The 26,730-nt window shown below is 37.3% G+C and overlaps 2 protein-coding genes across 5 annotated transcripts in view; one reads left to right on the top strand and one right to left on the bottom strand.

The window, feature by feature from the left end:
* Positions 1-4,897, top strand: part of LOC128993214 (DNA polymerase zeta catalytic subunit) — a 57,419-nt gene extending 52,522 nt beyond the window's left edge. For both annotated transcript variants that reach the window (XM_054416980.1, XM_054416979.1), the window contains exons 25-29: positions 619-732; positions 2,099-2,289; positions 2,769-2,996; positions 3,408-3,642; positions 4,290-4,897. In XM_054416980.1, the coding sequence (XP_054272955.1) occupies positions 619-732; positions 2,099-2,289; positions 2,769-2,996; positions 3,408-3,642; positions 4,290-4,436 (915 nt within the window). In that variant the 3' untranslated portion in view covers positions 4,437-4,897. The remainder of the gene's footprint in view (positions 1-618; positions 733-2,098; positions 2,290-2,768; positions 2,997-3,407; positions 3,643-4,289) is intronic.
* Positions 4,898-5,073: 176 nt separating this feature from the next.
* The window catches only part of LOC128991939 (coatomer subunit beta'), a 28,807-nt gene continuing 7,150 nt past the window's right edge, over positions 5,074-26,730 (bottom strand). Inside the window, exons 6-18 of one of the 3 annotated variants that reach the window (XM_054415234.1) lie at positions 24,561-24,723; positions 20,459-20,692; positions 19,521-19,720; positions 18,881-19,134; positions 18,154-18,365; positions 17,034-17,160; positions 16,492-16,726; positions 15,720-15,876; positions 13,842-14,049; positions 8,026-8,137; positions 7,277-7,473; positions 6,284-6,433; positions 5,074-5,186 (exon numbers count right to left, since the gene is read on the bottom strand). In XM_054415234.1, the coding sequence (XP_054271209.1) occupies positions 5,151-5,186; positions 6,284-6,433; positions 7,277-7,473; positions 8,026-8,137; positions 13,842-14,049; positions 15,720-15,876; positions 16,492-16,726; positions 17,034-17,160; positions 18,154-18,365; positions 18,881-19,134; positions 19,521-19,720; positions 20,459-20,692; positions 24,561-24,723 (2,285 nt within the window). In that variant the 3' untranslated portion in view covers positions 5,074-5,150. The remainder of the gene's footprint in view (positions 5,187-6,283; positions 6,434-7,276; positions 7,474-8,025; positions 8,138-13,841; positions 14,050-15,719; positions 15,877-16,491; positions 16,727-17,033; positions 17,161-18,153; positions 18,366-18,880; positions 19,135-19,520; positions 19,721-20,458; positions 20,693-24,560; positions 24,724-26,730) is intronic. The other 2 variants (XM_054415235.1, XM_054415236.1) reach the window with 2 other exon arrangements.

Below are 26,730 nucleotides of genomic sequence, written 5' to 3'. Positions count from 1 at the left end.
CGTTGTATTTCAAAACAAATAAGAGTCACAATGTCCGATGACTTAAAAGAGTCAACTCAAAGATAATTTAATCAATCACTCCATTCCAGTTATCGAAACAGGAAAAAAACTCACTCTGAAAACGAATGCTCTTGTGTGTTTCATGTGTGTTTACTATTATCAGCTGTAATTAATACAAATTATTCGTCTGTTTAAGTAAACAAAATCTTTTCTTCACAAGAAATACATTGGGATTTTGATGGCCCGTGGGGCAAAGCCCGAAGACTTTTATTCAAGGAATTGCTGAAAAGGGGCGTCTTCACAAAAAATACTTAATTTTGACACATCGTTTGTAAAAATCTGTCCATTATTATCGGAGGAGTAGTGTTAGAATTTAGTCAATAAAAAAAAAACTACATTCACATAATGTATTAAATTATCTACTTAGGTAAACTTTGGCATCCCCATCATTTACATAAATCACTAGTCTCAGTTGATGTAATAACACTTTCAGTTTTGAGATGTTTTGGGCTGTTTTAGGTCTGCTTTCGTTGTTATTTCATTTGTTATAATGACAAATACATACTCATACTTAAAATAACAATATTATTACATAGCCCAACATATTTGATGTTTCAGACCAAGAAAAGATATGTCGGCTACATGTATGAAAGTCCAAATCAAGAAGAGCCAGTGTACGATGCCAAAGGAATTGAAACGGTCAGAAGAGATGGTTGCCCCGCTGTTGCCAAAGTAAGTAGATTAACAGAATGCACATATATCTAGTCTTCAGTAAGCAATGGACACAGTTTTAAAATACTCTACATGAATTCTATTCATTAAAAAACTAAAATAGGCTTTACCTTTGTCAATCCAGCTCAAATGGTGTAACTGCGTTGGTTACAACCGTTTCTGCATCACAATGCCATCGTCAGACACAAAATCTCGGCTGAAGTAGCGTCATTGAAGTCAAAAGACACAACACTCCCAAACATTTAAATGAATAAAATTTACAAAAACCAACAGGCCTGTCGTACAAACTGTACTGGTTGACATTTTCCGTTCCGAGCAAAGACACCGACTGGGTGTCTGACCAATGCAGTTTCACCATTTGAGCTGGATTGACGAAGGTAAAGCCTATTTATAGTTACGTTACAGCTCAAGGGCCAAAAACATGAATTTAATTTTAAAAAATCTTTATATTTTAAAATATCCTTAGTCTATTACTGTTTGTTTGGAAATAAAATATTTTAATCATACAACAATCGTTATAATCCTTAAATCCTTGTCAACAATTTTTATCTGAAATCAAATCTAAGGAAGGAAGTTATACTGATTTAAAGTATAGGCTAATGATTAATGATTGGAATATAATTACTTTTGCTACAAATCCTAGCAATAAAGAATGTTTTCAAAAATTCTTTTAAGTATGTCATAAGTGGTTTTACATTTGAAGTTTAGTCTAAATATAATGTTGATTAAATATTTATTTTATGATTTTGGTGAATCAATTATGTTTTCATATTCACAACAAAAAACACTATTGTCGCCTCCTGCCTTTACAAGCAGGAAAGCAGAGTCTATCCCTAAGAGAAGTCCCTCTTTTAAAAATTATATAATTGTACAATTATTGCATAGCGAGAAACATAGTTTGAAAAACTAGAGAGTTCAAAATAGATTTTGGCGGTGGAATGTTTTGGTCACATGACTATAAAACCAGCTGTTTTTGACCACAGTAGTAACACCACAGTAGTAGTTTTAACCACAGTAGCCGTATACGTTTAGTAGACAAAGAATAATGTGTTTCTAGATTCCCTGTTATTACTGTTTGAAGGTTCACTTCAACTTCAACATCAACTAATGATTCACCCTTTAAAATTCATTAAAATAACCTATGATTATTTGCAACTAGCTTGTACCCGCGGCTTTGCCTGCAATGGTATAAACACCTACAGCATAAGAAATAAACAGAGTATCACAATATAAATCATAACAGGTAACACAACTGGATGCTTGGAAGTTTCCTAATTTTGGTTTAGGCTACTTTATCTTTTTATAAAAAAATATGAATTGTGTTATCTCCAAAATAGACACGTTAGGCCTATTTGTTTATGGCCAGGTGTTAGAGAAGACGCTCAGACTGTTGTTTGAGACGAAGGACGTAAGTCTGGTGAAGCGTTACGTTTGTCGTCAGTTCACCAAGGTGATGTCCGGGAGGATCAGTGTGCAGGACCTGACGTTCGCCAGAGAGTACCGCGGCGCTGCTGGGTACCGTCCCGGTGCTTGTGTGCCTGCCCTAGAATTGGCCAAGTAAGTTGAAATTTTTAAATATTATTTGGAGTCTTCATACAAAGGCTTTTATGTAGTATCTTTGACTATCAATACAACGTAGTATGTACATGACTTAAAATGGACGTTTTACTGCATAACATAACAAATACACATTTTGAAAAATACAAAAACAGTACTGTATTTGAATAATGGAAACACTTAACTGACTTAACCAACCGTTAATTGAAAGCAAAGAAAAATAACTTATTAGCACAAATACTTAATAATAGTGCCTAGCAAAAGTTTTCATTCTATTTTCTGAATAAGTATCATTACACAGCTTTTGATTTAGCAAAGTATGGTAAAACATGGTAGTAAACCAGAGAACGTATTAAATCTTAAATAGCTTTTTGCAAACATGTAAGACAATGAAAGGACTTTTAGAGGTCCAGAAGAAAATTATAAGTTCATGAAAAACTTTTTGAAGTTACTACTTTCAACTGATTATCTCTGCCCAGGCAAGGTCGTGCTGTAGACCCCCGCAGTGAGCCCCGGGTGGGAGAGCGAGTGCCATACGTGGTAGTGGCGGGGGCGCCAGGTCTACCCCTTATACGGCTGGTACGTTCCCCGTCTGCATTGCTACTAGACCCAGGACTGAGAGTCAACGCAGAGTACTACATCACTAGGGTGATTGCTCCTCCTCTGGACCGCTGCCTGTCCTTGCTTGGAGCTCATGTCACATCTTGGTTGGTACATTTCAGTTAAGATAGTATGCACAACCTTCACATCATAAGACACCAGGCTCTAGTTCAGAACTGTTTCACACATTACTTCAGGCTAAGTGTAAAGCTAAGGCTAGACATTAAACATAGCTGAAAGCCATTGATAAAATTTTAACCCCGGACAAAGAAGACCTTAGGCTCTACCATTAGACCAGCTTTGTACCCTAAAGAATATTGTTATGATAGGCACTTTACCAAAAGATACATAGCATACGTAAATGACTTGCAATCAAAAATTTGTCCTTGTTGTAGCAGTTGGCTGCATAATGTAGGCACTTACAGCAGATTTGTGCTAACCTTAGTTGCTTGGTATGCAATCAACCAATCAACTGTAAATATCAAAAATTACATTTTTAATACTACCATTTCTGCTAGGTACGCTGAGCTTCCTCGCAAGCAGCATGTGTACCTCCCCAATGTTGAGGGTCAGCGTGTGGGCAGCAAGAAGGCTACGATCTCACAGTACTTTGTGACCAGCGGGTGTGTTGCGTGCGGGTGCATGACATCGCGCGGTGTGTGCGACCCGTGTCTGCTGCAACCTCAACAGCTGAGCGTCACCCTGAATACACAGGTGCTCAACTGGGAGCGGAAAATGGCTTTGGTAACAAAGGTGAGAAATTTAGAACTCCTATAAAAATAATTGTTTAATTCATTTATTAGCCTTAAACAATGTTTAAACATTTTATATGAGTATGGCCATTGATTTTGAATAGTATAAGTGGACTTGTCATCCCATTGTAAAATTTGAACTCCTGACTTTTCAACTGTGGTTCCCTCAGTTACACCTCTGGTAAAAATGTCCGATAGTACAACAGTGAAGAATGTGACAAATGAAATTAAAAAATTCAATTTGTCTTCTTTGCTGTAAATAACAGTATAAGTGCTAGACCATTTAATAGAAGCAACTGGTCGCTGCTAGTCATGGACCTAGTGCAGGAAAGGTGGATTCACTTTCATAACCAGTAACTCTTGTGATATTTGTCAAAATGTATTAGTGTTGTCTATGGCTGTACTTAAATCTAGTAGGCCTATAGCCTACAAGATATTGCATATTATACACTTTTATTTTTGTCGCAAAGTTGCTCATATTTGTAACATTCGTATATTTGTACACATTGTCTTTTAAGGCTGCATCAAGTTTATTACAAAAAGTATTTATTAATATTGGTACATTGTGTTTGTGATCCATATATTCCAATTAGATAAACTGGTAGGCATTTTTATAATTAGATTTTGCATAAGACATTCATTTTCCAGATTTGTCAGTCTTGCTGTGGCCGAATGAGTGACATAGATTGCATTTCGATGGACTGTCCCACGCTGTATCGTCTCTATCAGGCTCGCAAAGACCTCCGACAAGCTGATTATGTCCGCAGCCTGCAGCAGGAGTTCCTTAGTTTCTAAACCATACTTTCAAATCCATGGAATTAATTTTAAATACCTATTTTTATGTATAAAAAATTTCTAATGCACAAAAAAGTTTTAGATCACTAAGAAAGATGTCTACCAAAAACATTGTAAATGCTCAAGGTGACTCTCTTCCGAAGCAGGACTGTACATGATACATTTTCTCCACTTGAGTTGCAAAGAGCTCCTTCCTATATTTAAGCTTGGAGTAGACATTAGTAACAAATGTTCGGAGGTCTGATCTACAACGTGTTTTTGTGGCTTCAGTAGACACTTAAAAGATCAAAGTTTATATTTTTATGAAACTTTACACCTTTATATAATGTTACGTATCCACTGCTGATGCATCAAAATAGGACAAATGATTTTTGTTCTTAGTAAGTTGTATTTTTATATTTAATCCTAAAATTGTAAAAAGTGTAAAATGTATGTAAGCAAGTTTTGTTATACTATTTTAAATGGCCTATACAGTAAATCTTTTATTTATTATTTTATAGATTTTTATATTGTTAAAAAATCTTTATACAATAAAATAACTTATTTATTAAAAAAAACTATTTTTATTTCTAGCCTAATTTTTTACCGTTTCCTGACATTGTGGAATACTAGTGCTGAATGAATTAATAAAAACTCAAAATGGTCGAATAATATATTTATCTTATAACAAACTATAAATGGAAATAATAATTACAGTGTTTGGAAATAATTTGTTTAATCCATTAGGTCTTCATCTTCTAAGTTGATGTCCTGAAACAGTAAAAAACCCCTGGTTAAATATCAAGTTATTTAATGTTAAAAACAGTAAGGATTGGATGTGTAAATACTGTAAATGTTGAAATCTCAGAATTAAACGAGGTCCTATTAACAAATTAAACCCTTTCATCACTGAACCAAATAGTATCACTCTTGTCTTGGATACAAATTGTTAAAGGTAAAGCTTTGGCTTGAAAATGATACTGAACTGATCATGCTTTGGAGTCCCATTACATTGTAGCCTACTGAAAACAGCAATTTTTACAGCAGTATGACAAAAAATCTATTAACAAATGTTTTTTTTTATGCAACCCAAATTAGAAGTACCATTAGACACCTTTTAATGACAAAGCAAACACAAATGTTGACAACCCTGTTTTATTTTACTTGGTTGCCAATCTGCTAATATGCGTTATTCTTGGGAATTTATTGTGAGTAAGGCTCATCATGAGGTTTTTGCAAGCTCAAAGAATATGCACATAAAAAAACTAATGTGCAAAAATAATGTTTTGTTTGTTTTATGCCAAGATAGGTTTGAATTTTCATGTGTGATTCCAATACCTACAAAATGGCTATTCGTAGAATTGTCAAAAGCTTATGGAAATCAGATCTTTAAAAAACAAAAACAAAACAGACTACAATTTGTACTCTCTATTAATTTTAGCTTGTGAAAACACCAAGTTGAGTCTTATTTACAATTCATTTTCACAAACACTAAACACTATATATCTATGAAACAATGCATATCAGCTGATCGGAAATGAAATAAATAAAACAGGGATGCCAACATAAAAGCTGGTTGTGTCATTACAAATTATCTCACGGTAGTCTTAATTGTTTGGGTTGCGTAAAAAAAGACACCTTGAATAACAGTTATAATATAAAGAAATAAATAAAATATTGACAAATTATTTTGCTTTCACACACAAAAACGCACACATAGTCAACCAGCTGACTAGAGTTTTTCAAACACTCTAAATAATTCAACACAAAAGAATTCATGATTTATTTGCCACAACACCATTATGATATGAATCCCAGTGAAAGATGTTAAAACAAAACCATGAAGCCAAACCAACCGACAGACTTACAGAGGTGGCAATATCATCAAAATTCATACTATCCAGGTCAAGCTCGCCTTCATCCCCCTTAGTCAGATGTTTGACAGGACCACTTTCTGTCAAGTTAGCAGCAGGGAGGTTTTCTCCAGCGTTCTCATTCGTATCCAACCAGGAGTCAAACTTAAGTAAAAATAAAACGATATCTAATATAATGACATACGAAGATTGTAAGTTTACAACGCATTCACAGATTACAGTGAAGTAACAACTCGCCCTCATTTGCATTTGAGCTAGCAAGCTATCGAGATTGTATTTAAAAAGTGGTTTACTTTACACTAAGTTTTAAAATGTTATATTTCCAAACTACCATGAGGTAGTGATCAAGGATTCAGAAAATGAAAATTCCTTCAAGATACAAATAAACAAAAATAGCTAACAATCTAGTTTGGGTAGGTGAATATTTTCTAATAATTTTGTGTTGGACATACAACAATTACAATCCGGATAAGTTGAAATGCATCTCCTTCCTCTAAATCACCAGCAAATATATAAACAACTAATTCTACACATTCAAATTAGTATGCACAATTTGTTAGTTTGTTAGTAGTAATGTTTTTATTTCAACAAACATTAGAAACTTAAGACATAACCTATTTGGCAAACATAACGTACTAAATAACTATGCTGATCAAGAAAAAACGAATCAGTATCAAAGTAACACAAAACTAATCTAGAGGTTAAATAACTTGTTGCCAACGTAATCCTTGGTAGACTTAATGGCTACAGGTTTCGACACACACTTATGGTGTCATTGTTAAGCCTAGATGTGATTTTCGCTCCTAGGAGGTCGTCATAAACGTGTGTCGAAAACTGTAGCCATTAAGTCTACCAAGGATTACGTTGGCAACAAGGTATTTAACCTCTATTTTAGTATTTGGTAAGTAATCTGGAAGGCAACACCTCAGAAATGAACACAAAACTACTGAAAAACACAAGCTGAGATACTACACAATGTTAACTTACCGATGTGTCAATGTCATCGAGGTTCATGTTGTCCAAGTCCAGCTCAAGATCATCATCGTCTTGTGTCGAGGTGGTGGGGGGAGGTTTGACTGGTTGGCTCGGCGCAGCTTTAGGCGGCAACGTAAACTCTCCTGCAGGGGATGACATCAAAACCGGGTCTACTGATCCTCGGAGGAGACGATCCTCATCTCCTTTGCCTAAAATTGCATTAAGCTAGAGTAAATTGTGCTGGTGAGCAATGGACGGATGGTTGTGATTGTTGTGAACATTCAACTTGTACTGAATGGAGAAGGACATGTAGATCTTTTACCTACCAACAGGATTTGTGGTATGATTTGTGTAAATTATTTATGTCTTCTGTAACAAAAGAAGTGACTTATCAATGTTGTTGTAAGTTAAAACAGTTTTTTGTTGTTTGAATAATAATTTAATAAAAAGAGGCCAGAAGAGCATATTTAAGTTTTCAACTGAAGATCAATCTTAAATATATGCCTCAAGACAAAACCTAAAGTAAACCACAATAAAGGGATGGGCAATAGGGCTTTGATAATCTGTTGACTTCGCCTTATAACCCATGTAAGGACGCAACTCAGAGCGATATATCATTCTACAGCAGGGCTCAGAGCATTAAGGCGTATCACAAATTCTAATCTTGGTTTATTCTTTTTGTTTTTCTTAAGCATTGTTACCTTCCTTATGTTTATACTGGAATATTACAAGTAACAAGAAGAATAGGATGATCAACATACCTCCGTGAGACAACACCTCGTCCTCTACCGACACTCCGGGGGGTCTGTAGTGGAACCTAGCGTTGGCCTCAGCCTCCCTCATCTCAGCCACAGGGTTCCTATCATGATTGGCCTGCAACAGAAACACCACATAAACAAAGTTTAGTATTTGGGGTGGCGAATATTTTTGAATTGTAAAAATATAAAAGTACTTTGGCCACTTCAATAGGTTAAATAATAAAGGGATATATGTTTTCTTTTTTTTCCTTTTGAGTGGAGAGGAGACACCTTTACAGTCACATAAGGCCAACTTTAGTGTGGTGAGACTCCTGCACTGATTACAGATTACTCACATACCATTTTTCTTCTCTGTTGGACACAGACCTGAATTGTTTTTCACAACAATTATCGGACGCGTTGCAGAAAGTCAACAGTACCGGAAGGTCAAATAATTTATACCTGTGCCGCTAGGTCAAAAACTACAATGTTTGCAGTGTCTGTAGATCAAAAATCCTAGTAAGTCAAATAATACAGTCCGTTCTAAAAACGTAGTCTATATGTCAAAGCTATTGACTTATTGGGAATTTGACCTAATGCAACAGCAGTTTTAATATAACGAAATAAGATAAAATATAAGTTCAGTTTCGCTGAGTCAACAGTGTCGGAAGGTCAAAAGTATAATCTGTTAAAAACAACGATAGTCCTCTCGACGCATGACTTCAATAATTTCGTGTTTTGGTGTACTTAAAGTTGTGCTAAAATTTTGAAAATTGGCACAGAGCTTCTTGGTTAGTCCTACTCGATGACTATTTTGTTGGAACTTCAAACTATTTACCGATCTAATTAATAAAAATTGATATGTATGGTGAAATAGTTTTAAATCGTGATTTCTAACATGAAAAAGTTAGCATGCGAGATTTTTGTTTGTTTTTGGGTTAGAGAGGTTTTGTCTGTGGCAAAGTTGTAGCCAAAAGTGTGATGCGTAAAATATATTTATTTTTTTTTACAATCAGTGGTTCAATAGATAACTTGGGTTGAAGAGGACGGCAAATTTAGCATTTCGCAACGCATGGAAAGAACTACATCGTACGATACGACTGCTGAGTGGACTTTTAATTTACAGTTCTAAGGACAAGAAAAAGATGAATATACAGATCACCAGTACATTCATATTATTTATAAAAAATCTTTCTGTATTACCAGCTTACACTTTTCACTTTTATTAATAAGAATACATCATATACAGGGTGTTAAAAAAGAGCATGGAGATACTTTACCTAGTAATTCCTTGGGTCAAAATAAACAGAAAATGAAGGATAACATTTTTTCCAAAATCGTTTCGTTAACCAGATATCCGCCATTTTGTATTTTTTACATACAAATATTTATTTTTACACTCTTCCAACCGATGTTTATGAAACTTGGTATGTATGTTAAGGTAGGAGAGACCCATGTTATTAAAAAGATTCATCTCGATTTACCTTAACATTTCAAAATTTAACACTTAACTACAATATAATATACTTTACCACACCACAATATTTACGTATCACCATAAATCTTTAATAAAATAAAACGTTCACATTTTTAAAATCCAAAGTAAATCAATATAATCTTTCTTTTTTGAAAAATATAGTAAAAAACATATGGCGATGTTAAAATAACGACAGGCGAGTTTCGATCTGGGTGTTTCAGGTTTGAACCTAGGAGGATTTAACATTAATGTTTAATCCTCCTAGGTTGGAACTGATTGGGAGGAATACATCAAACCGAAGGGAGAGGGATCACAAGTGCCAATTACAATTTGATGGATTTGACCAAAACCTTTTTTATTTCACTTATTTTCAGCTGTTAAATTTCAAACGATACGTTTTAGCTACATCACATGATTATCATCATCATCGATTGAGTTTGGGTTTGCGGCAATGTATTTTTATGAATAAAACCTTTAATTTGATACCAAACTTGACCTCTGCTGCTATTAATTGACTGTATGGACTATTAATTAACAGCTGTGTCTAAGGATTATGTCCGCCTTAGTCACTAATAGGACAACAAGATCGCTCCACTCATCACACACTCATCTCCATTAATATTTGGCTTAAAATGCATACATTTGTATGGTCGCCATTTCAAAAACAGGTAAAATAGTATTAAAATTATATAAGAATTTTGTCTTAGTCTTTGTGATCCATCCCCCTTAAGGGATAAAAAGGGATAATAGCTTAAGACAGTAGATATTTATGGCTATTATTGATATACCAAGTCTCACTACTTTATCTATATTGTTAAAAAAAATATAGCCAATCCAGGACTTTTCAACCATACTGTATAACGCCAACACGAAATTTTTCCGTTGAACTCCTCCGCATTTCTTAGGCGATTTTGACCATTCATGTCTCAGAAAGAGCGTGTCACGTACATTTGCAAACCAACCTTACGTTTTTTAAATCCCTTGGGCTCAGCCCCAGTGGCTCTTAAAGAACCCATGTTATGCCTATGAAGAACATATTGATTTATTTATATTAGATCAGCTCAACTAATTGCTGTTATGCAATTCAAGGAAATAATGTAGGTTACATTATTAACATGTTACTGATTTGTTTGAAATACTATATTTACTATTTCGCTTTGGGTTTGCTGGATAATTTAATCCATTTTACCAAACAATAAAAATTAATGGACAAAGTACGATATTTCATGAGCAATCATTGAAAGGACCTATTGAAGTCCTCATCAACCAAAAGAATGCCTACTAAAGCAAATAAAATTGAGACGAACATGTAGGCCCTAATGCACGAAATCAGGTGGTTCTTAAGTATGTGGAAAAATGTATCGCTATTCAAAAACAGACGGAAAACTTGTAAACATATTCGTGACAACGGGTGTAACATGGCTACATTATCAATGACAAACTTGGACAACCTTATACGAGTGTGAGTAAGTCCGAAAACAACTCTAAAAAACAATAAGCAATAAATTGCAAGAACCGTTGCTTATATCATTGGGTATACACGTATCTACTGACGTGTATACTCAATGCTTATATCGAACTGTTAGGTATATGTAGAGAGGTGTGTGAGTATACATAGAGTGGTGACTACTGTATCTTTTTGGTTTCCTTGTAAAACAGGATCAACAGAGATTTTCTATCGACTTAAACAATACGATACTCCCAAATTGTTCATTGCAATAACAAAATATCACACAGTTTGATGAATATTTGTGTGTAAACCACATACAGTACACCTGTATTCTATCTATTTTACCTTTTATTTTTCCAAGACTTTATAGAAAATCACGCATTACGTGATCAGTGAAGAAAGGCTGTGTCCCATGTGTTTTATAGGTAAAGAAGACAAGGGCGGTCCTAGACATATATTTTGGGGGGGTCACCGGGGGCCTGGGGAGTATGGAATACCCCCCAAAAAAAAAAAGAGGGGGGTCCTGGGGCTCCCCCCGGAAAAAATATATATAAATAAATATAGGCTATACAGGGTGATCAACTCAATGAGGCCACCATTGGGATATCGGAAACGGTAAGAATTAGAGAAAACTTAAAATGGGGGACATTCCTTTATTTTTTGTGGCAGTTAAAAATATGATTTTAGTTTTTCTTTATTCAGTCACCATTTTCCAAAATGACGGCCAAATTTGAAATTTCTTATAGAACACCGGATAGAATAGGCAATTTAAAAACTTTTTTATCCCAAACATTTTTTCGATAAACCCATTCGTTTAGGATTTACAGCCTATGAAAAAATGACTTCCGGTGTACATTTTACATCATGTAGCTCCTAAACAAGTACGTTTATAGCAAAAATGCGAAGAGTAAAAAAGTCTTACAACTGCATCCACCATACCAAAAAGACCATACAATTAATTAAAAATATGAATTAAATTATTTAAAAAATGGTGGCAAACTTGAAAAGTTAGTTTTATTATATAGTCTTTAAGGAATGCAGATGCAATTCTAAGACTAATTTACTTTTTGCAATTTTGCTCTAAACTTGCTCGTTTAGGAGCTACATGATGTAAAATGTACACCGGAAGTCATTTTTCCATAGGCTGTACTCCTAAACTAGTGGGTTTATCGAAAAAATGTCAAGGCTAAAAAGTTTTTAAATTGCATATTCTATCCGAAAACATGATAAAAAAACTAAAATCATATTTTTAACTGCCACAAAAAATAAAGGAATGTCCCCCATTTAAAGTTTTCTCTAATTCTTACCGTTTCCGATTTCCCAATCGTGGCCTCCTTGAGTTGATCACCCTGTATATATGAATTTGAACGGATGGTGTTTTTGGTCTCTAGGGACCTCAAAACGAAAAATTAAATCGGGCCTGGGTCCAGGTGTTACCATAAGTACTACGGTAATAGCTTATTCCCTATATGGGAAATTCGCCAAAAACCTAATAGTTATATAGAACAATATTACATCCAACCAGCTGTTAGTTAAAACAAATTATATGGGACTAAAACAAATCGATGATTACAAAGATTCCTTTAAAAAATAATTTGAACATCCTACTATTTTACTATGCATATTTAATTAATCTGCCATCCTCATACCTAAGAATTGAATGTATCAATGGTCAGCATTACACATAGTATAAATAAGTCAACTCTCAATATTTGTTTCCAAATGCTGAATTTGTGTCACAAATGCTGAATGTTTACAGCTGTTATGTTAAGCAAATTATATTGTACTAAAAGCTAGCTTAGAAGGTTAGCGTCGGCTGGTAGACTTTTTAAAAATTAAAACTTAATTTCTAAAAAACTGGGACCCGTAATTATAATTATGGCTTTGACATTCCCTAGTTCTCAAAATTATCTTTCTTTCAACACAAAAATAATGAAAATCCGTCGACTGGTTGATTCAGAATGTGAAAAAAACCCCAATTACGTTTTAATAATATATATGATAGTTTGGACAGGTTTCAACCCTTCCGAGGCGTAATACATTTACACAGTTTATTTGTAGACTACATTATAACTCATAAAATAGTTCTAAAATTAAATGGATCTCCTTTTACAAGTGTATATAATAACCAGAAATTTTCAGATCGTCCTTGCGTATATTTCATGCCACAAATTTTGACAAAAGGCTTTTTATTACATAAACTATACCTATTTACAGTGTTGACCAAACAGTTAGCAAGAAGCATTAATAGATAAGCTATATACCAAATATGATAATTTTAGCTCTATTCTAATTATGACAAAACACGAAGTAACTAAAAGCGAGTTTTGTTGGTGTAGTAAGCGTTGCAGGAGGTCTACTTTACACTGAATCGACGTTCACTTTTATTGCTTTTGATCTTCCGGCACTGTTGACTCAGCGAAACTAAACTTGTATTTTACCGTATTTCGTTATATTAAAACTGCTGTTGCATTAGGTCAAATTCCCAATAAGTCAATTGCTTTAACATAGACCATGTTTTTAGCTCGGACTGTACTATTTGACTTACTGGGACTTTTGATCTACAGACACTGCAAACATTGTAGTTTTTGACCTAGCGGCACAGGTATAAATTATTTGATCTTCCGGGACTGTTGACTTTCAGCAACATTCCCCAATTATCTAGGCCAGAACATGTGGATGTGAAATGCCCTTAAACTCGCACCATTTCTGGCATTCAGTTCTTTTATGACCTAGACCGCATGCCGGTAAAGGCCGAGCTTTTTTATACATAGACTCCAGGACACATTGTGACTAACAGGTCCAATTGTCCTCACTGACATCATTCTTACATGAAGTTGAGCCTCCAGACGGGGCCTTTCCCTAAAGATGTATAGTTGCCAGCAGGTAGAATAATTATCAATTATTAGTTACCGGAAGGTTGGGGAAAGCAGACGCTGGCAGCAAACTTCGCCTCTCAGGCTCAAGATATTGCTCAGTCTTGAGAGTGTCCTGAAGTCCTGGGAACAGGTTCTCATAGTCCTTGGGGTCCGCCAGGGACTGTCCTGCCTTCTCACTGACCTTGGACAGCGACTCTCGCCACAACTGCACCACTCGACTCATCTGACTCGGCATGTATGTCCTGAACACAAGCAAAATATTGATGTGGGAACTTGCATAGAGGTTATAGGTGTTACTGATGTGTCTAAACCAAATATTATGGCAAAAAAGCACATAAACATTGGAAAAGTTTCGGTTTTGAGATTTGGTCAGCAAGTTTCGAGAGATTCTTAACTAAGTATTGATTTAACTAACTATTTATATCATATCCTGTTATTATGTCCGAGTTTAATTTGTTTCAGTGTTAGTTTTTATAATCTTTTTTTGGGTTTAACTTAACCATCGATGATGACTACCGAATGTAGCTTGTCATTACATTTCACTAAGAGACCCACTGGCCCTCGAGTAGTACAGTAAACTCCCTCTTATCCAGACACCTTTTAACCGGACATCGGTTTAACAGGACTACACTCGGCGGAAATGACATCTCTTTAAACGGACAATTTTTATCAGCACATTGGTTTAACCGAACTAGATCGGCAGGAAGTGGGCAGTACTGAAACGACTGTTCTCGTGGGAAAGATTTGAGACTAGTGATCACGTGTCTAAATACAATGCTCTCCTAAATTTAAGTTGAATATCACAGTAAACAGTCCGTTTTAACGAGTTTTTGGGGACGTCGGTTTAACCGGAAAATCCGTTATCCGAACTGGCCTCGGTCCCGAGGAGTCCGGATAAGAGGGAGTCTACGGTAAGTCAAATCCAACCTTCGAGCACTAGTGTCGTTGTGTGCTCATAGTGCTAATCGACCCGATGGTGACCATGGTAGCTCAGTTGGCTAAGGCGTTGTTGCACAGCCGAGTAGAAAATTGAGGTCTTTCTACGTGGGCGTGTTTGAATCCCGTACATGTTCAATCCATATGGAGCTTACTAAATGTGTGTTTTAGCAGGCATGGAGGGCCCACCTTAAATAAACAGTGTCTGGTTTGGGTGGGAGTTGACGGCATTAGTGACTTTATAATAAGTATTGCTCACAACACCTGTTTTGCTTCTTTTTAAATATACATATCCTGTTGAAATTTAAAAAAATGTCCATCTTCGATAGGTTAAAGTGTATCAGCCATGGCTTATGTCAGTGACAGTAGTTTAATTTATTTCAGTTTTGATTGCATTGTTCCCGATCTCAGATTACTTGAGGCGAGCTATGGAGGTGTAGACTAGCACACCTCCATTAATGGCCTAGGACAATGGCTGGGTCATCCCTGTGAGTAAATTCCATTAGTCTTGCCTCACTGAATACGCCACTTAAAACTTCAAATTGTAAATGAATTCTGTGTCTGCCCCATGTTGATTGGTTAACTGCTATGTTGGTCACTAACTAATATAGTAGATTCACTTACTGGTATTGTCATTTACAAACTGGCATAAAGGTTACAGGTTACAGAATCAGATTTTATTATTATAAGGAGTTACTTCCCTATAGGGAAATTCGCTATAAGTAAAAAACTAGCCGTTTGAGTATCGGATACACTCCAAATAGATAACGTCTTCAAATGGTAGTACAGAGAACGAAACACGGTGTTTTTAAAACCCTGCTAGATTAACTATTTGTAGGCTAAATGACTTTGTTTAAAAAAATGACAAACTGTGAAGTGTGTTTTACAGTTTAACAAATTTTTTTCACACTTAACTACTGTAGTGGAGAAGGGGGTTTTCAAACAATATGTTCTGAGTTCTATGCCAATTGTATACCTAGCAAAAAACGCAGCCTCTGGCAGGCGGTCTGTATCAATAAGTATCTGCAGACATTTGTCCAGTTCCCCAAGCAGCAGGAATGAGAGGAAAGCTACGTTGTTCTTGCCAGTGGTTTCTGCAGAGTCACCAAGCTTGCGGACCATCTCCGCGTTACCTAAACAAACAAGAAATAAGTGGGTGAAACATGCATTTTATCTTTGTTACTACATTAATCTTGACTTGATTCACAAAACAAAATTGAAAATAAATACCTACACAATATTATAGCTATAATGATCTGCTCTGTTTTTATTTAGCCTATACTGTATTAAAAAAAAGTTTTGTATCATTTTATCTATTAACTTTGTTACAAAACTATAACTCTTATAAGTACCGTATCTAATTCTATTCTTCATTCTGTGATAGTATGCAATGTGTATAACTGTGTCTAATGAAGATCTGTTCAGGCAAGAAAGGATATGACCGAAGAAATAAATAAGTGATCAATAGAAAAAATAAGATAACGGGACAAGAAAGAAAATCAATTTGGGATACCGTGTAGAAGTCAACGGTTTGTGAGTAACGATAGAATGTTGAATAGCTTGTTCTTCAAATTTTCAGATTTACAATGTTCTATTACTTTCTATTATGCACAACCTGTTCTTGAGCCTGTCGCAGTTTGTGAAAATCTGCTGCTACTTGGCCATATAAAAGTGATACTTTAGAATCCAAAAATTCCATGATATCACCCCAGACAAAATGTAACTACAATAAGCGAGGTTGCACCTACCAGCAGAGGTGGCTAGTAGCAGCAGGCCGCCAAAGTCTTGCGCCTGGTGTAGACACTCCTGCGCCAACTGCAGCTGACCCCTGCTCGTGGCCAGTTCTGCCAACTGTCGCCACTTCTGTGTGTGGCCGGCCTCACGAGCCAGGGTGGTAGCGATCTGTAGCTCTCCTAGCTGCAGCGCAAGCTCAAACCTGTGCTCTGGATCAGTGGACACTGCCAGCGCCTGCTGCTTGAACCCCTGCAAAACACTTTGTCGTGAAACATTTACTGGTCATAGACTTTGTCAGGTACATTTGATTTTTTAGATTCCCTTGAGAAATTTAAGCAGTATGCTTATCATAAAACTCATATATTGAAACTCTTGTTGCAGCCATCTTGGGATTCAAAGAAATAAATCAATCTTCACATTAGTCTACACAAAAACATTCAACGAATCTTAAATAAAAAACTTTTGTTGTATCCATACCCTTTATGGATTTTAGAAAATATGAAATCCTAATATTCAATGAATCTTGAATTAAAATCTTATCCAATCAACAACTTACTTGCTTCTCCAGGAAGTGAGCAACTCGGGTGCGATACTGTGTGGGTACGGTGGGCAATACTTTGTCTGCTGTTTCAAAATCTCCCCTCATCACAGCGGTTTGGTACTCTAATACTGATAGGAGTAAACTGAAAGGAAAAGAAAATTTATTAAAATATATTATAAACAAGTGAAAATGTTGGAAGCTAAATTAGGTTCAGTATAAAACGTAGTTGTTTAAAAATACAAATAGAAGTAAAATTACACATGTAAATCAATAAAAATTCACAGAAAAAATCCTGAAGTCTTAGTTTTTAAATTCTTAAATAAAATATTATCAACCAAAAAATAGTGTCCAATGTCAACAGAGAAACAAAAACTAAGGTTATTACAATGTATTAACACAATGACTGTTAACTAGTGATGTCTTGATACCAAAATCTATCGATTCTTGATACCAAATTGTTAATGTGGATTGGTTAGCCTACACCATCAAAACATATCACATGCAGTCACGGGATCATCTTTGTTGATTACGGCAAAATTATGAACATTTTGTGCGGTCTTGTAGAAATTATCATCTTCTTCCATGATCACGCAAAAATTCGGATCGTCTACGCCCTACGGTCAAAAACGTTATCGTCATCATCGGTAATCCCGGTAAAACTGTGAATTTTTCGAACAAACGGTCTTTGCAGACATGTAGATTTCAGTATCGGTATTGACGATTAATTCTCATCACCAATGTCCAAGTATTGGTGGTATGGAGAATCCATACATCCTAACTGTTAACATGGCTTCTATAGCTTAGTGTGAGGTTAGCTTATGTTCTCTCATCAGCAGCTCTTTGTATCAATTAATTATGGACAGGATTGTACTTTTGTTCGGGGCGCGTTGGGACCAAATTTTTATTTCCTTCCCAATTTTCAGGATGACTTTAATCCCGGTGCAATAAAGGGTTTGTTAAATCTTGATTAAACATTTTTTCATACAGCAATAATGACAAACAAAATCAATGTTCAGTCTGTTGCACTGTTCTATAAAAACAATAATGGGTCTTTGGTGCCATCATCAACATGTCCCGTGTTTGCACAACCGTAAGCATTTTCCACGTTCGCGGTGCCATCGGTTTGTTTACTGACCTGTAAGACACAATGTTGAGCTCCTTGTCTCCAAGGTACAGTCTGTTATCCTTGGCCACATAGCCTAGCAGATACATGGTCCTGTCTAGATGAGACACCGTCACTATCTCTCCACCTACGTAGTAGTTGATGCGGTTAACACTGTTGGTGTAGATGAAACAGTCTCCGACCCACAATCCTGTGCGAACCGATTCGTGCACTTCACCCAAAACCTTAGAAAGAAAAATTAGAATAACTCCATTATTTTAATTTAATGATATTCAGTGACTTTTTTCTTTGTTTCTTAAGATGCAAGTGTTGGAATAAGAGTTTATCATGCTGAAAACTCAGTGTTCAAGGAACAATGCTCCAACAACCTGCTTAAGAGGTTTAGTGTTGAAAATCACTTCTCAGTCTTAGAAATTGTGTTACTCATCCTTAGAGAATACAATGTGATTTTTATTTAAGAAACACTTCAACTGGACACACAGGTTAAAATTTTCCAAATAAGAGGTTATTTTACATTAGTTTAATCTAGTGTTTCCTTTACCTACTCTGGTTGATCCAGCCTTAGAAGTGGTAAAGAAATCACTAGAAGGTTAAACAGCTTCTTATTTATATCTTTAAGTGATTTGTGACTACACAAACATGTATATTTTTTATTGACTTTTTAAAGAAGAAAAAAAGGTTCATGGTAGCTTAGCTGTACTCCAACTGACCCCTCCACAAAAAAACCTCATTAACTCACATCAAACGCCTCCTCCACACCATCCTGCGTCACTGCGTCGCCTCCCTGTTCCCTCGCTGCTAGAACAGCGTTGGCGTCGTAGCGCAACACAAAGTAGCTGTCCTCCGTTGCCAGGGCAACCAGTTCCCCACTCTCCGACCAGAACACATGTTTTGGCTGTATCTCAATGCGCCTCACCAATTCTAAGTTCTCCCAGTCGTAGAGAGCCAGGCCTGACACTGATCGAACCCCCAACAGAAACCCTCCGAAAATACCTGCACAAGGAGATACAAATATAAAAACAAACATTTAGACATGAGAGGTTTACTTTTAAATATAATACTTTTGATTAGCAAGATTTAGAAGAGTGAAGAGCATTAGAAATTTTGGTTTTAAAACTTTCTAAGATCAGAACACATTTAGGCTTCCAATAGAAATGTAGCTAGACAAATAATTGTACTTGAAAACAAAGTTGTCTGTGAGCACTTCAGCTTGCCAGAGCTAAACTTTCTTCTGAAAATAAGGTTTGTTATGATGTCACTAGTTGAAAATCCTTAAGTGTTGGCAGAATTTTTAACACCATTTCTTAACAATTAGACAAGTCACATCCCTAACACCTGTATAGAATATTGACTAGTATGCATCCCATCTAACATCTAACCTTCCGCTCCAAACTCTGGCTTGAAGGATTTTTTCTCTTTGAAGTTCTTGAAGACTTTGACAGTGGTGGTTCCCTCTCTGACTGCGTACTCAGAGGAATCTTGAGCCCAAACAAACTCGTGAGCCGAGCCAAACGCTTTGTTACGCAGCGCCATGGCTGTGTAGATGATGTACTCACCATCTCCGCACACCACCACAAACCTGATACAACGTTCAAGTTCTTTAGATTCGAAATATTTCTACTATCTAATCAGAATACTGCAAATTGTGAAACCTCTATAGCAACATGCTTGATGTATTGACCCCATTATTGCAAGCTCTTTGATATTTAAAGGCTTTTTGGTATCACAAGATCTTTAATGGCATGAGTATTTTTAATTAGTTTTCTAGTGGTTCTAGCTGCTTGTTACTAGGGGTGAAAAAAAAAAAATGTCTAGTGAAATGGCTTTAGTCAGTAGAAAAGCAGTAACAGAATCATCTCACCCAATTTTCCCCTTTGTGCACCATTATTTCATATTCAGCTTAAAATATGCATCAACATGTGCATTGCTGTCTTAATGAGTTGAGTTAAATATACTACATTAGAAAAACAAGTTGAAGTATCAAGTACAAATTTCAAGAACATAATGTGTGTAACATATGTGACCAAGTATCAGGAAATGAAATGATACACCGATAAAATCATAGGGCTACTTTGCAGAAAATTGTATCAAAATACAGAAATGAAAAGATAAGAAATTTTAGGCTATAAAAAAGATTACTAGCAATTATTTTACTGTTAAATTATTTTATAGGATAATTATAATGATTGGAGCAACAGTTTTGGAACCGATCCATTGCTTGAATGTGTTTTACCAGAACATAAAAAAAATTGGAAAACCACTTTGTCAAACATCACATTCACTTTCACCGACTCAAATATTGTTTTGTACTACAAACCTGCCATTGGGGTTGTGCGCAATGGTCTGCGGGTAGATCTCACAGCTTCCCATGTCCTTCACAGCCACTGGCAGTCGCTCTCCGTCTTTGATCTCAATACCCTCCGGCATCGCCTTCAAATTGGCTTGTTGTATTTCCGAGTGTCTTGCCCACACTATCTTCTCTCCGTTAACATCCATCGACACAGCCGGCTCTTCTCTGCCTACCTTCACCATGATGCTCCCTTCGTCGTACCTGCGAAGTAAGGTTACGTTAGGAAACCACTAATTGGCACTAGGCATTGGTTTCAGGCTGATAATTTTAAATTATGGTCATATGATTTGGTGGTTGAAATGAGTTAAGTCTTTAATGCTTCAACTAGGAAAGTGTGAGAATTAATTGAATTTGAAATGCAAAATGAATTAGTACGTTTCTTTCTTTTTTTCTCGGACGCCAGGCATGAGCCTGGGATTGTTTCACACATTACTTCAATGTGATAAATAAGTTTACATACCTCATAATTCGACAAACAGCTCAATTTTTGACACAGTTGATACATATTTTGGCTTGTATTCGCCATTGTCAAAACATTGCAGTTTGGATGAAGAAATCCTAGTCAATTTTTAATAGACATAAAGTTACACACACACACATACACGAATGGGACGAAGACATCTACGAAACGAATAAAAACTTTGAATAGGCCTATTATTTATAACTATAATAGGTACAGGGTGTCTAGTTTATTTCCATTGTAAAATTCAAGACTAATTCCAGACTTTTCAAGACTAATTCCAGATTTTTCAAGACCAGTTTTTTCAACAATTAGTGGGTGTTGAATGTTGATACCAAAATGTATCGATTCTCAATTCTTGATACCGATACCAATTTTTATAGCTTAGCCAAATTTTCTAAATAATACTACACCAACCCCTGTCTTTGTCAAAAAGTAGTATTATGATAATGTAGTGTTTTCAAGTAAAGAAATAATGCAGCAATAAAAAATTCTAACTAGCAAATTTGGTTTTTTTTATCATGAAATCTTCCACGTACCGTACGTTTAGATATCATCATTGACTGCAGCGGTTACAGAAACGTGATCGTCGTCGTCCGCGATCACGGCAAAATCATGAACATTTCCCGTGGCTGTTTAGACATCACCGTCGTCTCCCGCGGTCACGGAAACGTTATCGTCGACGTCCCCAATCACGGCAAAATCATTAGCATTTCCCGCGGCCGTGTAGACATCATCGTCGTCTCCCGCGGTCACGGAAACGTCATCGTCATCTCCCGCGGTCGCGGTAACGTCATCGTCGTCGTCCGCGATCGCAACAAATTCATGAACATTTCCCGCGGCCGAGCAGATATCATCGTCGTCTCCCGCGGTCACGGAAACGTTATCGTCGACGTCCCCAATCACGGCAAAATCATTAGCGTTTCCCGCGGCCGTGTAGACATCATCGTCGTCTCCCGCGGTTACGGAAACGTCATCGTCATCTCCCGCGGTCGCGGTAACGTCATCGTCGTCGTCCGCGATCGCAACAAAATCATGAACATTTCCCGCGGCCGAGCAGATATCATCGTCGTCTCCCGCGGTCACGGAAACGTCATCGTCATCTCCCGCGGTCACGGAAACGTCATCGTCATCTCCCGCGGTCACGGAAACGTCATCGTCATCTCCCGCGGTCACGGAAACGTCATCGTCATCTCCCGCGGTCACGGAAACGTCATCGTCATCTCCCGCGATCGCGACAAAATCATGAACATTTCCCGCGGCCGAGCAGATATCATCGTCGTCTCCCGCAGTCACGGAAACGTCATCGTCATCTCCCGCGGTAACGGAAACGTCATCGTCATCTCCCGCGGTAACGGAAACGTCATCGTCGTCTCCCGCGGTCACGGAAACGTCATTGTCATCTCCCGCGGTAACGGAAACGTCGTCGTCCGCAATCGCGGCATAATCATGAACATTTCCCGCGGCCCAGCAGATATCATCGTCGTCTCCCGCGGTCACGGAAACGTCATCGTCATCTCCCGCGATCGCGACAAAATTATGAACATTTCCCGCGGCCGAGCAGATATCATCGTCGTCTCCCGCGGTCACGGAAACGTCAACGTCGTCGTCCGCGATCGCGACAAAATCATGAACATTTCCCGCGTCCGAGCAGATATCATCGTCGTCTCCCGCGGCCACGGAAACGTCATCGTCATCTCCCGCGGTAACGGAAACGTCATCGTCATCTCCCGCGGTAACGGAAACGTCATCGTCGTCTCCCGCGGTCACGGAAACGTCATTGTCATCTCCCGCAGTAACGGAAACGTCGTCGTCCGCGATCGCGGCATAATCATGAACATTTCCCGCGGCCCAGCAGATATCATCGTCGTCTCCCGCGGTCACGGAAACGTCATCATCATCTCCCGCGATCGTGACAAAATCATGAACATTTCCCGCGGCCGAGCAGATATCATCGTCATCTCCCGCGGTCACGGAAACGTTATCGTCGACGTCCGCAATCACGGCAAAATCATTAGCATTTCCTGCGGCCGTGTAGACATCATTGTCGTCTCCCGCGGTCACGGAAACGTCATCGTCGTCTCCCGCGGTCACGGAAACGTCATCGTCATCTCCCGCGAACTCGACAAAATCATTAACATTTCCCGCGGCCGTGAAGACATCATCGTCTTCTCCCGCGGTCTTGGAAACGTCATCGTCGTCTCCCGCGGTCACGGTAACGTCATTGTCGTCTCCCGCTGTCACAGAAATGTCATCGTCGTCTCTTGTGGTTTCGGAAACGTCATCGTCGTCGTCCACTATCGCGGCAAAATCGTGAACATTTCCCGAGGCCGTGTAGACATCATCATCATTGGCTTTCGCGGTTACGTAAACGCAAGACGACGATCGCGGCAAAATCTTGAAAATTCCCGACTTTGAAATCAAATTTAAGACTAAATCCCGACTTTTCAAGACCGTTTAGAAATTCAATACTAATTCCCGACTTTCCCGATTTTCCCGACTACTAGACACCCTGTAGGTATGTGTCTAAGGAATATGTCTGCCTTAGTCACTAACAATACTACAAGATCGCACCACTCACCCTACACTCATCTCCATTCATACTTAGCTTAAAATACCTACATTGTATGGTCGCAATTTTAATGAAAAATATTAAAAGAATTACAATAAATGCAAGGGCAGGAAGCGCAGCAGGGTGAAGGCCAGGATGGAGACCTTTTGCCCCGTTTGTGTGTGTTGTGTAAGCTTATGTCTATTACTAAAAAATGACAAGAATTTCTTCATCCAACTGCTATGTTTTGACAATGGTGGATACAAGCCGAAACATATAATCAGCTGTATCATAAATTGAGGTGTTTGTCAGATTATAAGGTATGTAAACCTATTCATTACATTGAATATAACAGCTCAGGATCTAGAATGGAAATGAATTATAACATTACTCAGGCTAGACCTAGAGTTTGCGGCATCACTTAGATAAAATCCATTGGTGATTTGGAGGGATTTGAACCCCGGACCGAAGTCCCGCGATCTACCATTAGACCACCTTGCTCCCCCTATAACAGAAGAATAGTACGTTGGCACTTGGTAATCTGCTAAATGGTTGAGTGGTAGATGTTTGTACAGGAGCATAATGGAACTTGAGTAATGTTGCATAAACAACGGTTAATATGTAAGGAGAAAGTTAGTTAAGGCGCTTAGCTAGATGTTTGTAGTTTTCATGCGGTTCCATCACTTGTCTACAGAAGAGATGACCTGTAGTGTTATCTTTTAACATTTAAACTTGTGTAATGTAATTGGTCCTGATTGAATTAAATATATAGGTTATAGGCCAACTCAATTTTATTTGGGCCTTCAATATTCAACCCTGCACAATAGTTAATAAACTAAATCAAATTGTGTTTTGTAAAAATAGTCCAAGAGTAGGTTCTACCTTATAAGACATCATAAGTTAACTTTTAACTATTAGATAAAATTAAGTACTCATTTATAATGGTAATTTTTGATCCTGAACATAATCCCCCTCCTAATCCCGAAGAAAAGTGTTGATTTACAAAGAGTCAAATTTAAATGTAAAAGATATATTTAATTGATAGTGTATTTCCTCACCCGATAGCAACATTGTTTGATCCTCGCATGCAGGCAATTGTCCAGACACGCTCGAAGCCATAGTTGAGAGAGGACTCAAGACGGTATGTGCCGGAGTGCCAGATACGTACAGTGCCATCCTCACTACCAGTCAACACTATCGGCAGCTCTGGATGGAAACAGACTGAAACATGCAGCATTAAGATAAACTGAAAATGTATTACGGATCCCTAACCATCAAAACTTGTTAAATGCAAAATTTGTAAATCTTTGACTATCCATAGAACTAGATATTTAATTCTTATATATTGTTGAAAGTGTTAGAATAAAATCCACATCTATAGCCATCATTGAGCCTCCAACAGATTGTAAATTAATGCAGATTAAAAAAATAGATTACTGTAAATTCTGGTTTAAAAAGTTTTGTACACTAACTGTCTAACTGAGCCAAACTGAATGATCACATTATGATAAAATATAGAATCTTTAATCTTTAATCTTTACACATTTTATTAAAAACTAATTTGGTTTATAACAGTTCCATATTTTTTATCATATTGATTACAGCCTTTAAACAAGGAGAAAGAGAAGCAGGCTTAATGCTAACTGTTAAGGGTCGTTGGAATTTTACCTCCTGGGCAAAGCTGACGTCAATTTGACATAGTAACCTGAGCGCTCTTAAAAGTTTGTTTGCTGGCGGAATTTTACACCCTGTCCATATAACTAGCTTTTAGGCTACCTGTAGATGTACAGCCCGGATTTTTACCCCCTGTGCAGATATAGAAATTAGTGAGAATAATTAATTTTCTGATTTCAGTTTTGATTGAATAGTCAACGTTTTATTTTTAAGTAGCCTATCTTAATCCTACTAATATTATAAATGAGAAAGTTTGGATGTATGGATGTATGGATGAATGTATGGATGTATGTTTGTGACAAGTGAACGCGAAAAATACTGGTCGGATTGGGCTGAAATTTGGCATGATGATAGCTCACATTCCCGATTAACATATAGGCATATTCTTATTTCAAAAATCCTTTCGGGCTCCGCCCCAGTGGCTCTGGAGTTTCCCATGTTAACCTTATGAGAAATGAAATTATTGAATCTTAACAGCTGTTAATTCAATTAACTGTTATTTCAATTGTCAATTAAACAAGTTGGTTCTGTTCTGTGATGTTCAATAGCATTAAAGTTACAAAAATTACCAACAGGGTGCAGCACTATTATTTCTTTTACATTTATGACAACAGCTAATTTGCAACCAAAAGGTGAGTGAGCGTAGCGAACGAACTTCAACCTGGAGGCGAGTTAGCGTAGCGAACGAGCTAACCTGAAGGCAAGTGAGCGCAGCGAACGAGCTCCAACCTAAAGGTGAGTGAGCGTAGCGAACGAGCTCCAACCTAAAGGTGAGTGAGCGTAGCGAACGAGCTCCAACCTAAAGGTGAGTGAGCGTAGCGAACAAACTTCAACCAGGACGTGATTGAGCCATGCGAACAAGATAATCTTGAAAATTAAGAAGTTAAACGGGGCAAAGCCCGCGGGTTACAGCTAGTTTATTTATAATCTCAACTAAGTGTTTGCTGTTTAATTTTGATATTCGAGTTTCGGGATTTGACTTTTGGGGCCAACTGTTAGTTAATATGTATGTAAACAAACTGAGTAGCCCATTTGAATGGTAAATGGGTGAACATTTCTTAAACGACCGTAGAAAAACAATTTATTTCGAAGAAAATGAATTATTCCCACTAATTTCTATATATGGCCAGGGGGTAAAAATCCGGGGGTAAAAATCTGGGCCGTACATTTTGAGCTGACCTCATGAAGGGGGTAAAAGTCTGGGTGTAAACTTCCGGCCCGTACACTCTAGGTTTTATAATTTTATGTGTTCTTATTAAATTCAGAACCGTGAAAATATACATTTTATTCCACCTTTAATTTATTGAACTGATGTTGTGCAACTCAAAAGTTTGCGGCCGGAATTTTTACCCCCTAGTTTGTGACGTCAGTTTTGCTCAGGGGGTAAAATTCCATGGTGATAAAACTCTGCTACCCCACTGTTAATACCTAGACTAACGCTAAAGATAGTCAGAAAGAAGAATAGGTAAACTTAAACTTTGATGCTCTGATCTTGCACTCGATGTAAACTAAAATGACTTTGTCAATGCCTGTACTGGTCTTATATTTTCTTGT

Source organism: Macrosteles quadrilineatus, unplaced genomic scaffold, assembly GCF_028750875.1.
Source record: "Macrosteles quadrilineatus isolate MER2022 unplaced genomic scaffold, UCM_ALF_1.0 Scaffold_4__1_contigs__length_99947679, whole genome shotgun sequence".
Taxonomy (NCBI): domain Eukaryota; kingdom Metazoa; phylum Arthropoda; class Insecta; order Hemiptera; family Cicadellidae; genus Macrosteles; species Macrosteles quadrilineatus.
Note: the sequence above shows the minus strand (reverse complement) of the source record. Positions and strands in the feature narration are given on the sequence as shown.